Source organism: Tarenaya hassleriana, unplaced genomic scaffold, assembly GCF_000463585.1.
Source record: "Tarenaya hassleriana unplaced genomic scaffold, ASM46358v1 Cleome18, whole genome shotgun sequence".
NCBI lineage: Eukaryota > Viridiplantae > Streptophyta > Magnoliopsida > Brassicales > Cleomaceae > Tarenaya > Tarenaya hassleriana.
Window position 1 is genome coordinate 1515042 of NW_010965216.1, and position 19096 is coordinate 1534137.

The 19096-nt window shown below is 33.8% G+C and overlaps 1 protein-coding gene across 1 annotated transcript; it reads right to left on the minus strand.

Annotated features, from left to right (window-relative positions):
* Window positions 1–2083: 2083 nt before the first annotated feature.
* Window positions 2084–10706, minus strand: LOC104810458. The gene is made up of 7 exons (XM_010536771.1): window positions 8668–10706; window positions 8025–8165; window positions 6148–7897; window positions 5682–5980; window positions 4179–5038; window positions 2450–4100; window positions 2084–2244 (listed from the first exon to the last, which is right to left on the minus strand). The coding sequence occupies exons 1-6, from the start codon at window positions 10330–10332 to the stop codon at window positions 2780–2782; spliced, it is 6036 nt and encodes a 2011-aa protein (XP_010535073.1). The 5' UTR covers window positions 10333–10706; the 3' UTR covers window positions 2084–2244; window positions 2450–2779.
* Between the last annotated feature and the right edge of the window lie 8390 nt (window positions 10707–19096).

Genomic DNA, 19096 nt, shown 5'->3' on the forward strand with positions numbered 1-19096 from the left:
TTTTTGTTTTTTTTTTTTTTTTTTTTTTTTTTTGTTCTTTGGTTTCGCATGCGCTGTATTTGAAGCATAGATTCTGGAGACTTATTAGGAGGCTCCCATGTGGCTTGCCTTTCCACACATCAATTTTTTTAATATTATATATATATATATATATATAATATATATATATATATCACAATATATCAATATATATTTTAATATATATATTTACGTTTTGTATGGAGAGAAAACATTTCGGTTTCTGCAGAAGGAGATATTGCAACTTTATGTCGATTTAAGAATTTGTCTCTTTTTTTCTCCATGATTGATAACTATCTTGTGGCTAAATATGGATATAAAGTTTATAATATAATTGTGAAAATGACTTAAATGTCATTAGATTTTTCTTTTTCTTTTTCCTCATGGATATGATAAATTTGTATGAACCGATTTTGTTTTATCTTGTATGGCTATCTTTTTTTCTATTGACATATTTTTGTTTTCTTACATATTAATTTCACTAATCTTGTTTTTTTTTCTTCAAAATCTATAATACGAATTGGTTTAAACATTTTTCATATTTATTAGTCATTTTAGTAATATATTTTCTCTGATAATTAAACATCAATTTTCAATCATTTTTATTACAGAAAGTGGTAAAAGGACAGAAGTAATTGAATATGTTTTTACTCACAGCAAATTCGGAAAAAAAAAAACACATTTACATAATTAGATTACAGAAACCATATAAATTGTAAATTGAGGTGGGTCCAGGTGGGTGATTTGGCTAAAATAAAATATATAAAAAAAATGAATAATTCTGGCAACAACTAAGATCAGAACATAGGGTTTCAACAAAGCTCTGATTGCAAATAAGGGCAAACATAATAATAATAATAATAACAATAATAACAATAATAATCTGTCATGAGTCATGACAGTCCACTGTCCATGTGATTTATTTCCCTATTCTTTCTCTAACATTAACACTACACCTCCCTTATTTATTTTATTATATAGTTCACTGCCTCTTTGTTTATTATTCTCCATCACCTGTACCTGACAGCTAATACTTTTAGTAACCCTAATAAATACAAATGCTGTATAATATATATATGTATATGTATATATAGGCTAATCAGTGCACATGCGTTAAATCTCGAGTGTCGAACCAATATTATACACTCTTAATCATTTGTGATTAATATATAATTAATGAAAATTGTATCCTATATCCCTCCCCTCCTTCAAGAGCCGCAGTGTCATTATGCATATGACAAGTGGCCCCCAATCGTAATTTTGTTGTCCGAGATGCTAATTCCATCGCAACATCTTTTAACTTCATATTTGTTAATCATATTATAATTTCGATTATTTATCTATAATAAATGTGTTGGATTAAAGTGGCTTTAGTAAACGATGCAAGTACCATGGTTAAAGAGTTTTGCATTACGAGAAAGTGAGAAAATTTATTAATAATAATAATAATAATAATAATAAATAGAATAAACTTTTGCAACTATACGTTATGAATATGAGATATTATTATTCACGAAACATAATCTTATTCGTGTTTCAAAATAAAAACAAGTGATACGTTTCTTTGCACTTGAGAAATAAGATCTTTCAACTCCTCGGTGAACGTGTCTTGGAGAATGTTTCGTGATTAGTCCAACTTCTACATCATTATGCTTTGAACATTTGCATATCATATGATTGTTAGACATATATATATATATATAATGGAGAACGAAATAAATATGTTTTTCGCTGTAAGAAAATTTATTGTATTATTATTATTATATTATAGTAGATATCCCTATATGTATATATATGGGATGCCCAATAAGTTGTGGTCTTGGGCTTGTTTGACCCATTTGAAACTTGCAATCTTGGAGAATAATGACATATAAAATCGTCCAAAACTGAAAACAAAAGAAAGGAAAAACCATACATTTGGTGTGTGTAAACCTTAAGAAAAATAGGACATCTGATCTGAAAATGGCCCGGATTCTAAAATTTAGAATCCAAATCACTTTCTAAATTGTTAAATAAATTCCTCAATTTGATCAATTTGTACAAAATATATATACTAAGTCGATGATGTCATCAATCATAAACAGCATCAATTTATGGTGTATTTCCGTGACATAAATTGAGGTATTTATTTAACAATTTGTAAATTGATGCATTTACGTGAGATCATCTTTAGACAGACCTTCCTATAAGAGACGAGACCGCTGTCTGCTGTTACCATTCCCATCTCTTTGCAAAAAAAAAAAAAAAAAAAAAAAACTCAGTTTGAGTTAAAAGTACCCTGGATTCAGATTTTGTTCCATCGCTTGCTTCATAATGGTTCTGTTAAAAAAACAAATTGGTGGGGATTTCCATGGAGAATCTGAGAAAAGCAAACAGAATAGAGACAGTGATGGAACAAAGACAGGTGAATATATATATACCAGCTGCGTACCTGATGAACAACCCCACCAAGTTGAGGGAAACGTCTTCATTCCATCATCTGGAATGAACTATTGGTCTTGGACGTCCAGGAGGCAAAAGTTCAATCTTCAATGGTGCTGACGGGAGGGTAACAAGAAAACATAGCATATCCCTACAAGGGCCGGTCAATGTCGCCAGACAGATTCACCGACGAATACTCCCTATCGGGTAAGAACACACCATAGAGCAAGAAAAATGCCGACAAAACTCTGCTTTTTCATACCTCTTTGCTGGAAGTATCAGGTGTAAGAACAAATCACTGGCATGCCCAGATGATTTGACCAACAAAAGATTAAACTAATCAACGAAAATGCTTCATCCTATTCCTAGTTACTAATGATTCTATGAGAGAGCAAAGGCAGAAATTATCATATCTACAGTGGCTAGTACGGTCTTTTTCAGTATCTATAGGAACCAATATTCCATCTCTGAAAAGGAATACTGGATCAAACCAAGATTTCGGACTCTCAGAGGTATTTGCTTCATCTATGCTCCCTTCGGCAGAGTGGCAGCAACATTCCACAGCAGTGACGACATCGCTTGGTTTGCAAGGGCATGCTTTCCTTTCAGGGCATCCACCATTTTCATATTCAACCTTTGCATCCTCTCTAGTTCCAATGTTCTTCGCGAGCATAAATTTCCTAACTGCTGCAGTAAGCTCCACAGATAGTGAAGCAACCGCATCATGTAAACACTCCGTAGTAACACAATCCCTTCCCAAACCCAATTCCTGAGTGACTAGTTTAAACATCAAATCTTGGAGGAGGGAGAAACAGCGAGAGCAGCAACGATATAAGCACACCAAACTAGTGTCACCTTCAGGACCCGACCTTGCACTTGAAGGCAAGTTGAGATCTTCAACTTGGTTTACATGTTCAGGATTGTTGTTTACAGATTTTAAGCAATTAATTCCATCAGTAGCTTCACAGCACTCTGAAAGCTTAGAATTGCTTGAGTCAGCTGCATTGTGAGAATTTTTCTGGACAAGAGAGTTCGATTTGAGAGTTCCAATAGGATCATACTGGGAATTAGCTTTTCCCTCAGGAGCTGCGGCAATTCCTGTAGTTTCCATGTCACATGACCCGTGATGATTTCCGTTCTGTTCATGGTCAGATGCAGGGCAGTTAAGATCAAGGAGAACAGCTTGCCGACTGGAGCTCACTCCTGATTCTGCAACAGCCTTCCCAAGACTAGTAACCATGTCACCATTTCCGTTATTCAGATTTGAGCCATCAGTACCGTAGGTTGCAAAATTTCCAGCATTTTCGAATCCGTATGGTTCAGGATTTTTTCCAGTATGACCATCGATTGTCTCAACGAGACGCTGCAACTGACGATTATCAGTAGGATTGTTAGACTCTACAGGGGAAACAAAGAGAACACTCTCTGTTGCTGAACATTCTTTTATACCCGTAACTCCACTTGGATCCAAATTACCGATGTTGTTGCTTTGATTTGGATGATCAATGTTCTGAGTACTTCCATTAGAATTTTCTTCTAACCTTTTTGAACAAGGACAGCTACGACAAGATACTCCTTCCTCGGCTTGCTCATTCTGCCCTGATGGATTGCCCACCGCAGGAGGCACTGGATTTGTCAATTCTGTTTGTACAGACTCGAAACTGAAAATGAATGGATTAGTGTTAGATATGTACAGGCTAAACTGAAAACGAATAGAACGGAGAAAAACCCACATGTACCTTCTCATCATATATGCCCAACTATTAATTACATCCTCCAGGTAAGCCACTTGAGACAAAATTCGAACATAACGATTTCTATCTTTCCCAGAATTAACTTTTTCATTTATCCGCCCAACTAAGAGCTCGAACACCTTTCGCACGTCAAAAGAGACTTCCCTCAGTGACTTGTAAGTTCCTCTGTATGCAGACAAGCCAACAGCAATAAGGCCTCGGACAATTCCAGATGATTCTTTGCCTTTAATGTTGCTGGAGACAGAAGCAGTAACAGCCTGTTCAGAGGAGTTAGAAGGACGAATGATACAAGAATTGAATGGCCATCCCCTCCAGGGCCCAGAAGCATCTGCACCTGGTCCTTCCTTAAGCTTTGATGTAACCCAACAAAGCTCAGCAAAATGAGGATATCGCAGAATTTGATATCCAAATGTCGAGACAGCTAACTGCAGGCTTGATTTTTCTTTCACATTTCTGCTGATGGGTAATGGAGACATTCTCATTGAAAAATCATCAGCAAGTTTTGAGTTATGCTCTGTTTCTCCCCCCGTGCTATGACCGGTATCATTCTGATTTGCTGCATCTCTACTGCATTCGACAGAATCCTCCATTCTGCATTCTTTGGCTATATTGTCATGAGTATGAGCTTTTTGATGGATCAAGTGAACAAACAGTTGGATTGCCTGCCTTGACAACTCTGTTGCGGACAAATTAATTGCCATGTCACGGTCAAAATTTTCAACAACTTGCACTGTGAACTGCGGAACAGCCTCAGATGATGTTGGCAGATAACCCTTTGATAGGTCAGTCTTAAAGAACTGTCTTATCTTATCAGGCAGAAAATCGTAGGGAACTCCAGAAGTAGCCTGACAACACACACATAACCTTTAGTCTCACGATTGCGAGTCTGTATTGTCTACTTATGGCTACCAATCATGCATCGTGTTAAATAAGTAAAAGAAGTTTAAAAAAGAATTAATGAACCAAAAAATAACTCAAAAGAATCAAGACGATTTCTGCAGCAGATTCATGCACTAGCTTCTCATTTCTCCTCCTCCAACTCCAACAAAATGATATGAAACACAAAACTCCGCAAAAATAAACTTCTAGACAGCAGACTTATGTCCATGCTAGGATTACTTATATGAAAGTCTTACATGTATCTAAACCCATGGCCAAAGAAAATGTTGTTTCAAGTGGGGACGAGAGTTGCTTCTTTCTACCTATCAGCAGTACTCCTTGGTTAAACAACATGGACTTCTTGAGCATATGATCTATAAACCTTTTGATTCTGTCTTTCACAAACAATATGAAGCAATAGAATATAAGAACATTTTAAAAAACAGGTTTGACGAGAAACTTGAAGAAATCAACTAAATGGCAGTCAAGAAGCCCAGCTACCAACGGCCAGAACAAGGAAAACAAACAAGCAGAACTCTTTCTGAGACCAGGCACTGTCAAAACATATAGGAGAAGAGGATATTGGGAAAGTGAAGAACATGTACGCACCAGTATCATCATTGTCGTAGAAACACGTAATGATTCTACTTGCTCAATAAATGTATTCCAAACACGTGAAACTTGAATAGCGCCCTGCAACTCCATTGTCTTTTCTGTTTCACATTGCAACCCAAGATACTGATCTTGCTTCGGAATATCACAAGAAACAGAAGAATTTCCCTTTCCAGAATCATCCTTATAATCCACCTCTTGACAATCATCCTCTTCTAGTGGGGTTGGTGCTTCTGTAGCCCACAGGTCAATTCTTGGCATAAATAACACACATGATTTCCGGCTAGCACCTTTAACTACAAGAAAACCAAACACACCAGTTAAATATATTATCTACTGAGAATAATAAACAAATTGTATCAAACAACAAATTTTTTTTCATATGCATCAGAAATTCAAGCAAAAGAAACAACATGAAGGCTCTAGTGTACAGCAAAATATCATAATATATAGGAAGACATACTTAATAAGTGTGTTAAGCCCTGAACCAGATCGCCGTTCCCTTCTTGCGAAATTGTGGCCATATCAATCTTGTGTACTTCTACATTTCCAATAAAACAGTGCAAAATACAAGAAGCCAGATGACGTTGACCTGATTTAGGGCCTCCGGAAATAAGCACCTGGAACCCTGACTTGCTTCCGGGTTCAAAAGAGACATTCCCCACAAGCCTAGGATGTGGATAGACTCTGTGTATCATGGATTGTGCAAACTCTGAATCACAGTCACCACCACCAGTAGATCCATCCATATCAAACCCACCGTTCAGTATACCAGCACATGAAAGGTTTCTCGCCATATTTTTTACAACATTTCCCTCCAGAAGAAGGGTTCCAACATGAGCCCACCAGCAACTGTCATCTATTTTTTTGTTTCTCAGAGCAGAAAGGATCACATTTTGGACATCTGCTGCAACTTTTGAGAGGACAGGAGGCAACGAAATGCGTTCTTCAAGATGAAAGGCAACAAGCAAAGAACATAATGGGCGCAATAGAGAAGGAACTAAATAGACTGGAAGTGGAGAAGAAAATATATCAGATGCTGCTATTCCTGCTCCTCTACGTGAACATGGGGGTGGAGAACCAGATAAAGCTTCCAGCCAATCTCTTTCTTCAACCGAGAAGTCCGGAAGAGTAACGCGATTGGCACCAGGAATATTCAACTGAGCAGTAGTCATAAATTCTTGCAAAGGGAAATTCCTCTTTAGTGCAATCATGACGGCTTGCGTGCAGAGTGCTTGTAAATCAGCACCAGCAAAACCGGCAGTTTCTTTAGCAATCCACTTCAGCAAATATCCGGACACGGGCTTTGGCCACTTCTTAGTATGGAGTGAGATGATGGATGCTCTGTCTTCCAATGACGGCAGTGGAAAATAAATCTCCCTATCAAACCTGCCAGGCCTCCTTAATGCTGGGTCAATAGCATCAGGACAATTTGTTGCACCTATGACCACTACTGAACCACGGGATTTTAAGCCATCTAGTAAGGCAAGCAGTGTGGATACAACTGAACTATGAGTTTGATCTTGCTGTCTTGTCCGCCTGGGAGCCAGACCATCTATTTCATCAAAAAATATGATGGATGGTTGGCATTTTTCAGCGACCTGAAATAAGAGTCTAAGCTGGCGCTCAGCATCACCGACATATTTTCCCAGACAGTCTGCCCCTTTGCGGGCAAAGTAAGCAATCCGCTTATCCCCTCGAGCCAAAGAACCAATCAGAGCCCGCACAACAAGAGTTTTTCCAGTTCCAGGATGTCCATGCAAGAGGATGCCTCTTGGAGGTGGGAGTCCAAAATTATCAAAGAATTCTGGATATAATAACGGTAAAATAACAACTTCCTTCATACATTGAATAACAGCCTCAAGCCCAGCAACAGAGTCCCATCCCTCAAATACCTTTCCATTCTCAGAATCTGAGCCTCCTATATACACAGGAGCAACTCTCAATAGATCTCGGTGCAACCTCTTGCTTTCACGTTTCAAAAATTCTTCATCTTCACCGCATTTCTCAAACCACTTTTCCTCTGCTTCCACATCTTTCCGGCGGGCATCATTTGAACGCTTCCTCATTTCCAATCTCATCCTCTTGGCTTTCATCCTCTTCATCCTGACTCGACATTGGCGACCATGAGGTTGAAAAAGATATCTATGGTCCGTGCAAGCAATAAGAAATTTTCGATGATCAAAGATGCAACCATTAGCTCGTGCACAGGGCTGCAATAAAAGGGAAAAAAAGAATTATCACCAGGAAGATATCAGAACATGCATAGCAATTTTTGCAAGTTTCAGATACACATCTCAGAGTAGAGTAGAGAAAGAGAGAAAGGGACTGGAAATGAACCAAGTGATAGGTTCTAGGACATCTGTCAACACGGCAACCAATAGTTGCCCCAGGTCTTCCACACCGAGTGCACTTTAATGACCTTCCTCTACAAAGTGCAGCCCTTACATTTTTTAAGCGTCCTAAACCAGCAAAATAAACCTGCAAACATGAAATATAAAACATTTAGATCTACAAAATGAAGATAATTCTGGAAAAAGTAAAACGATATAGAAAATTATAGTCATACACAAGAAACTCTTACGGATAAACCTAAGAGCATGAAAACACAACAGCAGAGAATCATACACGTTTAGCTCAAGGAGTATAAAGCAGTTAAAAATCTTGGGATCTAATAGGTTCCCATGAGTTTTATATTTTTCACGGTGATTCATCAGACAAAATCAATAGAGAACATGACATGCCAGTTTCAGTTCAAAAGTCTAGAAGAACTGGCTTCCAGTTCCAGCCAATGCATAAGATCCACAGTAAAACAAATCCTATAGATGAAAGAAAGGTCTTAAGAGAGAAAACAGCAAATAATTCATAAAAATACTTGAAACAAAATACATGCAGTCATGCACACATGCATCTGTATGCTAATCTGACCAGCACTAAAGGTGTGTTAGGCTGTTAGCATCACAAATAAGGCAGACATTATTACCTCAGGACTCCAAACAGCACAATGCAGATGAACCCAAGTTCCAGCAATTCCATAACGATCAATTATAGGGCCCAAAAGACGGCCAAGCCAACCAGGATCCTCACCAAAACCATCCCATATGTCATAGTTTGAATCCTCTGAAGTTGAGGACCCACTATCTGCGTCAATGTCACTGTCACCACTATTATGTCTCAACTTCTTTGGCGGTTTGCCATCAGTACCAACTCCACATAAACCACACCGTCTACCTTGTTTGAAACGAGGCTTACGTCTACCTAGTTTGAAACGAGGTTTACCGACTCTCTCTGACGAATTGCGAACTGAATCAACTGCCTTGTTGGCAGCCTCATTCTCAATAGGCAATTCCTTGTGCATGTTCAAATCTTCACCCCTTTTACCATGAGAGTTAATATCATCTCCCATCTTATTGGCAGATCTCTTAGGGGCATGAATGAATCCCTCTTGGTTTTCAGTTTCATATTCTTTATGACAATCCAAAAGCTCATCTTTTTCTTCGTTCTGTTCCCCTTTCTCATTACTTTCCATAAAAACTTCCTGTTGTAGTTCAGGATTTAATATATCTCCTTTTTCATTCTGAACTTTATCAACAAAACTGCTATCCTCCTCTAGCTTACCATTTGATATTCCATTTGTACTTTCACAAGCTTTTACACTCACCTCCTCATTCTGCATATCCTCAAATACAGTGTCTGTCTCGTTTTCCATTCCCTCCATTTTAACCCCACCCTCATTTTCCAAAGCATCCGGTACAGTCTTAGTCTCGGGTCCTGTGTCATCCATAATCTCCTGAAGTTCATATCCTGTCCCTCCTGCACTACCCTCAGTCTCACCTTCACTTCCCTCATCTCTATCTTCAGTCTCATTTTCTGTCCCCTCAGTTCCACTTCCATCCTCGCTCTCAGTCTTCAATTGTTCATCTTCAGCTTCAGTCTCACTCTCTGAAACAGCCGCTCTTGTGGTATTGTTTTCCTTCTTATCCTCCTCCGAGTCCTCTCTAGCTTCACTTTCATCATCTGTGTGCTCCTCAGAATTGCTGAGACTCTCATCTTCAGCACTACTGGTGTCTGACTGTTCTGCACTATCTTCTGAACTTTCGGGTTGTTTCACCTTCACCGGTATTTCTGCTTTCATCGGCTTCCGACCATTACTTGCTCCACTTTTTCTCCCCATTTTTCTTTCCACTGTTTTTCTTCCCACCTCAAAGCCATCTTGTTCATCAAAGAGCTTCCTTTTGCCATTTACCACACTTTTCCGCCTCCCCCTCCCTTTGAAACCACTGTTCATACCCCTTGATCTCAATCTGGATTTCCAAACGCCAGGAGTATCCAAATCACCACTCTCCTCCTTCGCTCCTCTCCCTAAACTACTCTTTGTAATCCTATTGTCATTCTTACCAGCCGACCGCCTTCTCTTTGCAGGAGGCGGAGAAGCATCCAGGATAACTGGTGCCCGCCGCAATCGAGAGCTCCGTCTCAGAAGTTCAGAGTCTACACAAGCAGAACCAGCGCCACCATCTCCGTCCTTGTCTTCTCCATGGTTTCTGTTATACTCCTCTTCACATATTGCAGCGAGCTTTTTACTCCTCTTCCGAGGCGAAGAACTTAAACTACTCTGATATTTTCTCACCCCAGACAATGATCTCATGACGAAATTCAACAACCTTACAAATTCGCATACAGCTGCTGATCAAATGGTTTTCGGAAAACCAGCCTTTCACCGAAGATTCCCTTCCTCTAAACTAGGGTCGGACAAATAGTATCGGGACACTGCGATGGAGACGATCGAGAAAACGCATAACAGAGACTAACCTGAGATTCGTCAGACCGAATTCGCAAAACCCGATGATTCGAACCCCAGAAACCTAATCTTCGAAAAGGGCATGCGCTTCATGAGAAATTAGGGTTTCCAGAATTTCGATCGGCGTTTCCTCTCTCCGAGGTTCTCCGTCTACCCGATGATGATTCCTCTTCAGCAATCTAGCTCGGAGACTTAGGGCAACACAGAGGAAAAAAAACGAGAAAAATCGCAAACACCGCAGTATTGTGAAATTTGAAATCTTCTTCATAATTTTTCGCAAAACTATTTTTTTTTCTTTAATTTTATTTATCACCACGCTCTCCCAAGGCGCGTGAATCTCAGATTCCTTAAGCACTGATATTGAATCGATGACAACCGTTGATCTTACTGGTCAACTTTAGATGGAATACCACAACCAATAAAATTCGAGGGTTTATTTGACTTTTTCCCAAGTGAACGACGGGCGCTTGGGGATGTTCCATATGTTGTGTTCTCCTTTACCTATTTTTAATTTTTTTTTCTCTGTATTTTTTGAGTTTCCTACCAAAAATTGCCGCCAAGGGTTTAAACTTTTTTTTTCCGAATTAAATAAAACAATACATTCTTTGTTAAATACCTGAAATATGTCAGATTCGGACAAAGATGTGAAAGAGAGCGTACGCAAATTTACCATTCGGAGTTTTGGTGAAGAGTTTTGTCTTTAGAAGATGTCTATTAAAAGGGATTGCTAAGATTCAATAAAGGCTTATTAGTGATTTTGATAAATCTATATCTATATGTCTATAAATAATTGGGTTTAAAGAGATGTGGTTCCACCTCATCATCTATGTGGCAAGTTCTTTAATATTTATTGGTTAAATAAAATCTTTATTAAAGTTCACAAACATCCTATATATCATTTTTTTTTTCTCTTCTTCATTAGTGACTACATATATTATTTGCAAAACTTTTATAAACAATTCTCATTTATATTAAATTAATGTTACATTATAATAATTTCCTTTTTAACAAATAAATCTATATCATATATTTTTACTAAGTTTATATCAACAAAAATATACACTAAGATAATTACCAACAAATAACAATTCAAACATTATTATAATGATGTCTAATAATAAAAAGATTATAAAATCTTATTGCTTAATAAGTTAATTGAATTTTATTTCCAATCTCACTTTTATTTTCTTAAAATTATACATTATAATAGAAACTCATAAATTGGGTATTTAAAAAGATAAGAACTGTAATTATATGATAAATTTTATAAAAATAAATAATAAATTTTATGGTGCATTAAAAACAAATAGAATTTATTAATTAAAAATATTAGCCACTAATACTCAAATTTATTTCTTTTCTAATTATTATTATTGTCTTATCATTTATTTATTGGTGTTTAATAAATAAAAAAATAAAACAAAAATAATAAAACAAAAAACGCGTAAGACTCTAGAACTTTATTGGTATTTAATAAGTAAAAGATTAAAAAAATATTAAAGCAAAAACGGATAAGAGCATAGAGCACGATACTCATTAGTCCACTAAAATTACATTTATACTCACGTAACGTAACCCTTACCATGTAGATCGTTTTATTCTTTTTTGTTGCCGACATTAAATTCCAATTAGTGGAGTAATATATTAATATAAATAACGTACAATTTGAATAAAAAATTAAAATAAATAACATGCCAAAAAATTTCAATCGGAAAGGTTAGACTTATAAATACTTTCTAACTTTTTAATTCCAGTATTAAAATATTTGTTTTTTTATTTTGAAAATAGTATTAAAATATTTGTTGTTTTAGATTGTTTCACATTTTTTAAGAAAATGGATCAAAAATCACATATACCCTTATTTGATAATAAAAAACAATACAATTATTAATAATATATTAGAATTTGGTAGAGATAAAATTGGAAACTATTATAAAAAATGTCTTGAAATATAAAACAACAAATATTTTGAAACATAGAAAATAACCTAAAACTACAAATAAGAGGTAATTGATGAAGAAAGATGTCTTTATATTGGTGATATATGTATCTGTGTATCTCAAAGACGTCTAAAAACTATTGACATAGTAATCTGAAATACTTGATTTTTCCTATTTATTACATTAGTTTTACTGGACGGAGATAAAACCAGCGTTCAAGGACATGGTTGACGCCGCCAAGCTTATCCGCCCCAAGAGAAATTGAATCTCTCTCTATTTGGATTACGAGAAAAACCTTTTCGTGTGTTTATTTGAGATTTGAGTAACGTTTTTTTGTTCCAAGAGATATTTAGATGTAGAAATCGTCTGCTTTGAACGACATATCCCTTTCTATTTTCATCTATACTTTTGTTTTTTTATGAGATATTATATGCATTTTTCTCTATTTTCTCAGTAACAGAATTATGTTTTCTGGTTTTTTGAAAAATGAATGGCTTCTTATACGAATCTGGTAGTGTGTTGTAGAAAATGAGTGTTTTGCATGTTCTTATTACAAATCCAATCCATTGGCAATAATAATTACAATTTAAATTCTAAAATCTACAAATTTGTTAATTATATTAATAAATATTATTGTTATATGAGTGAATGAATTGTTTTTTATAAGATTCCGCATAAATAGTTTATATTTTAATAAATTTATATAAAAATAGTCCTTAATTATATATGTGGTAAATAATTTTGTAGATAGTTGATAATCGTGTATTGTAATTTAAAATATTAGGTTTTTAGTTAACAAAAAATTTTAGGGTTTCAATTTGGTTTGTATTTTTTTTTATTAATTTGACATAAACTATTTATATGATTTTTCTCTATGACATAAAGCATTAGTATAGATGTTCCATTAAAGACACCACATGATGATATATTTCATACAATTTATATTCCTACTATTAATGTAAACAAAGTTTGAGATCATACTAAAAGCACCACTTGAATTTTATTAAATTTTTGTATATAAAGGTTTAAAAAAATCTTCAAAACCTCTGAGTTGCATCATGATATTAATATTAATCTTCCAAAACTATCAATTCAAATCTTAAACCACAAAATCTCCAACAATCTTCAAAAACTTTAACCTTCACCATATTGTCATCTTCATTTGTTTCAAACCATTACAACAAAGATGTAACAAATGTATAATATATCTAAAATAAGATTTTAGTCAAATAAACCAAGCTAATTTTTAATCATTTAAAATTAAAAGGTGAGGAGTGAATGTATGAGAGGTGAAAGTGAAATTGTAAAAAAAAATTACTTAAATATCTAGGGCAAAACGTAAAAGAATAAACTATATTCTAATAATCGTTCGGTTAACCGCGGTTATTCGGTTATTAATCGCACCGAACCTAAATGGTTATTGAACTTAATTCCAATGTTTATTTATATATTAATATGCCATTCAAAGTTTTAAATTTTTTCTCTAAAAATAACAATCTAAAATAGTGATATTTCTCTTTTATATATATATTTTTAAAAATGATCCATTAAATATACATTGCATATTATAAAATTATATGAACAGGAGAAAAATAATTCTCACTCATGGGTTTTCAGTTCAATCATATCAAAGATATAACCAAAACTCAATTTGCCGATTATTCTTCAGATGAATTTCAGATATTATAAATCAGTATATTATGCAATATATAAGATTACGTAGTGGATTAGGTAAGAGAATTAAAAGAGTTTGTCGGCTCTTATGGTTTGATAATCTAGATTAATCTTTCAAAATGTATGTATCTTATGTTTTGATATAAAATCATAGGGCTTCTTGGTATTATTGATTTTGACTCTATCCTTAATAATCCATTGGCTTTGTTGTTTTATTTATCTTTAATGGAAAAGAATCAGAATCCGATATTATTTATGAAAATCATCTTTTTAAGAATATATTTATTATTTTTGTATTTGAAAAGATATTAGACTATGATTTGGATCTATATTGTGTAACTTTTATTGACAGTGATGGTCTCATGTGTTAATACCATTTAACTTTCATCTTGAAATTTATAAGTGATGAACAGTTTGTTTGGCATATCAAATTAATTGTAGTTGCTTTTCATTCAAAGACTTGTCATCTCTATTTGTTTAATTATCTATCTATGTAAACACATGAGATTTTGATTTATAATTTGTTGGAAGTAAAACTTTGAGGTAAACAAAAATATTTTGAAAGATATATCATTTTGAACCTTTTGAAATATAAAGGAACAATGACAAATTCATTTTTCCTATATATATATAATATATGAATGCATCTTTATGGAAGTGTACCAAATTGTCATCTAACTATTGACCATTTCTATAAAAGAAAGCAATTATATCAAAAGATAATGAATAAAAAATAAAGACATTAAAAATTTGGAAGAATTATCTTGCATAAAGCATTAATTTACTTCTTTTCAAACAGTCTGATGATATTGTATTAGTTTATTTCTCTCAATGTTATTTTACAGTCTCACGATATTAAATTACATTATTTTCATCACATGTAGGTATCAAAAACATAATTTCAATTTTAACACAGACGAAATTTTTTTCAAAAGATTGTTCTATCAAAATGTGATGTTTTAATTTTAAATTATTTTGTAAAAAAACCTAAGTAATACAAAAGATAATTAAATCCACACTATCAATCTTTTTATTTAGTTCAAATAATTTAAAAAAATTAAAAACATAATGATAACTATATAACGAAATTAATATTATAAAAACTTATAATAAAATCAAAAATTAAACAAGAAATACAATAAAAGAAAAAAACGGAATCACTTTATTATTACATATTTTCTTCTTGATCTATGTTTTTTAAAATTAATTGAGATAGACGTTACATGACAATATTGTAATAGAGAAAAAGAACAGAATTGCTTTCTACATAGGATGATTTTATTTTTACTGTACAAATTCGTTCACTCTTCAATAATGCAAATCCAATTTTAAACAACGTTAGTTATTGAACATGTATAATTTCTATATTATTTAATAGTTTCATATATAAAACAATACAATTATTATATTAAATTAACTAATATTTTTTATATATCTTATCAATCAATACGTCATTATCTATCCATCTATATCGAACGATCGAATTTCTGGTTGAAGTAATCGAAAAATTATTATGGACTCTCTCCGAATAAATCAGTCATATTCAGGGGTATATATATATATACATATTTGCAATTGAAATTTATTCTCTATTTTGACAAACATGGTCTCATGTATTTTTTTTACAGATATATTTTCTCCGCCAAATGCACTAATTTATATAATAATATATTATATTACTAACTTTTTATTTTAGATGATTTATGATTGCGATATTTATTTATTTTATATTTGATTATATATTTTATTAATTTAATAAAACTAAATAATAAGATTTTAAAGTGGAATTTAAAAAAATAAAGTGGCAGATAAATTTTGCTAAACTTAATCCGTTTTTCATACCGTTGTTATTTTATATAACTAAGTATATAAATTATTAAATTTTATACCTAATAAAATTCAAGTCTAAATTGAATAATTCAAAACAAAAAAAATGTGTATATATACATTATGTTTCTCTAATCGGCTTATATCCGATCATGTGTGGCAAAAAGTATCAAGATCTATCATCGCCACCATAAGAACTAATATAATCAACGACATATCGTCTAAACATGCCCTGCATGCATGGTCCTAGAATGCGTAAGACCAAAAATAGTAGCTAAAACGATAGCCATGATAATGGTAACAACTCTAAGCCACAATTGCTCTCTAGGCATGACTATACAGACAAAAATGTAAGAAACTTTCATTCCACCTAAAGATACCCATATAAGGGACCTAGCGAATTTCACCAGTTTCTTCATGTTCTTCTTTTGGCTAGGTATAACGCTGATGAGTATCATCACAACTTCTAGAGCACATAACACGCTTAATTCATTTGCAATTGAAAAGCAGATGAAGATGATGGATTTTTCCAGCTATTGCGTGTCCACTTGAATCGACACTACCCGATGGATCGAATGTTGCGGTGATGCCGATGGTTGTTATCAGAAGAGCAACCATCACAATGGTATTCCTCAGCATTGAGATTCCACTCCAATAATGATTTGTCATCACCTAACTGAACAAGAAACAAAAAATGAAAAAAGAAAACAAATGAGATTTAAAAGATATTACAAATTACAAAATAAAGTTTTACCAATTTGGTTTTAGGCTTGCTTACATTTTTTTTGCAATGATTGAACAACATTATTGTAAAAATGATCAAAAAAATTTACTTCTTCATATAGTTCTCTTTCGGGATTCCAACATCCGAAATCGAACTAAAAATCTATATTTTCTTTTTCGCGTATATGGACTTCCATGTCAAAGCCATATGATGACATTTTGGTGGCATTTTAACCTGAAATATTTAAAAACATAATAACCCGCGTATCGCACGGTTCTTCAACTAGTAATAATAATAATAAGAAAGAAGATTTCATATTTTGACACTTTCCAGGAATCTTATGTCCCAAATTTCCACGGGTAACATTAAGAAACATGAAAAATGAATAGCAATGTTGAATAAATAGTATCCTCTCTCTTAATGATATAGCAAATGATTTTATTAAAAAAAGTGACAAATTTTCAGATTCAAAAGAAAGTTTTCATTTAACAATTAGGTTATATAGAAGATAGTCCGTCCAAATACAAAGTCATCAATTATAACATATACTAGAATAAAGATTGCAACCTCCATAGTTTTGGCACCTACTATGAACACATGGATTTCAATAATTTCAACTTGGCATTCCAAGTCAAGTACCCTGAAAATGTTGAATCCCTGTGAACTTTTTTCTCTCAAGGTCAGCAATATCACTCATCTAAATCAAAATGATCAACACACACAATCTCCTCTCCAATTTGATCACTTCAATCCGACATGTATTTTTTTCCTCCTCCTTGTTGAGCGCATCACGTTGATTTCAAACTTCAACAATGAATCATAAATCACTTTGTCCTCCCCAATATCTATTGAGAGCCTGCCAAGTAGCCATAGAAAGGAGAAAAATCAGCACGTAACGTATGAAAAAAACATCTGCTCTCTCCACCAACAGGCCAAGATAAATGATCTTTTAATTAGTTGCAAACTGAAGCATGGGTTTAAGCATTAACACGTCGCTCTTGTATTTCAAGATTGTTCAACAAACACTTAGCAAAAAAATATGTATCTGACAACACGACACTTAGCATGACATACTTATTCATCGATATATAATCTATGAATACTTGCATTCCTACTGCATTAGTATAGACGATTTACTATGTCATCAAAATCAACCCAAAAAAAAATTATTGTCCACATGTTCAAAGAATGCACCAAACCATTGTCTTTGTTTGAAGTGCTAGCAAGAAAAAACAACTAGTTCAACATAAAATATAAGATATATTCATCATACGCTACACATCAAAGGCCAAACTTGTAAAGTGACATTCAGATATGCCAAGAAACAATGTAATCTTTTCTAAATGACAAAATACATTATTTATAACAAAATCCGCATTATATTTCTCTGATCGGCCTATATCCTATCATGTGTGGCCAAAACTATTAAGATATATTCTCACCATCATAAGAACCAATATAATCAACGATATACCGTCTAAAGATGCCCTGCATGGTCCTAGAATGTGTAGAACCAAAAATAGTAGCTAAAGCGATGGCTATGATAATGGTAACAACAACTCTAAGCTACAATTGCTCTTTAGGTTGGACTATACATGTAAGAATGTAAGAAACTCTCATTTCGCCTAAAGATACCCATATAAGGAACCTATCGAATTTCACCAGTTTCTTCATGTTCTTCTTTGGGTTAGGTATAACGTTGATGAATATCATCACAACTCCTAGAGCACATAACATGCTTAACTCATTTGCAATTGAAAAGCAGATGAAGATGATGGATTTTCCAACTGTTGCGTGTCCATTTGAGTCGACACCACCCGTGGATCGAATGTTGCGGTGATGCCGATGGTTGTTATCAGAAGAGCAACCATCACAATGGTATTCCTCGCATTGAGATTCCACTCCAAGGATGATTTGTCATCACCTAACTGAACAAGAAATAAAAAAAGAAAAAAGAAAACAAATGAGATTTAAAAGAGATTACAAATTACAAAAAATAAAATAAAAGTTTTACCAATTTGGTTTTAGGCTTGCTTACAATTTTTTTTTTTGCAACGATTGAACAACATTATTGTAAAAATGTTCACAAAAATTTACTTTTTCATATGGTTCTCCTTCGGGATTCCAACCTCCGAAATCGAACTAAAAATATATATTTTCTTTCTCGCGTATATGGGCTTCCATGTCAAAGCCATATGATGACATTTTGGTGTCATTTTAACTGAAATATTTAAAAAGAAACACGTTAGTATCAAACAAAAAAATAAGATTGACCGTTTTGTGACAAATTTGACGCTTCTCCACTTCGGTTCTCATTTGGCTGAGAGAGACGCTTTGTGAAGGCTTCTACCCTAAAATTGTATAGTGAAATAATGGAAGAGAAAAAATTAAAAAAATAATAAACACTTTAGTATCAAACAAACTCTCATATTATGTAAAAAACTAT

What these genes read in the sequence shown, in the direction of transcription:
- LOC104810458 (XM_010536771.1), bottom strand. Translation starts at nt 10,332, where the DNA reads ATGAGATCATTGTCTGGGGTGAGAAAATATCAGAGTAGTTTAAGTTCT. An exon ending in GTGCTGTTTGGAGTCCTGAG is followed by an intron (nt 8,166 to 8,667) that starts GTAATAATGTCT and finishes TCATGTTTGCAG; the next exon opens with GTTTATTTTGCTGGTTTAGG. An exon ending in GGGCTTAACACACTTATTAA is followed by an intron (nt 5,981 to 6,147) that starts GTATGTCTTCCT and finishes GTTTTCTTGTAG; the next exon opens with TTAAAGGTGCTAGCCGGAAA.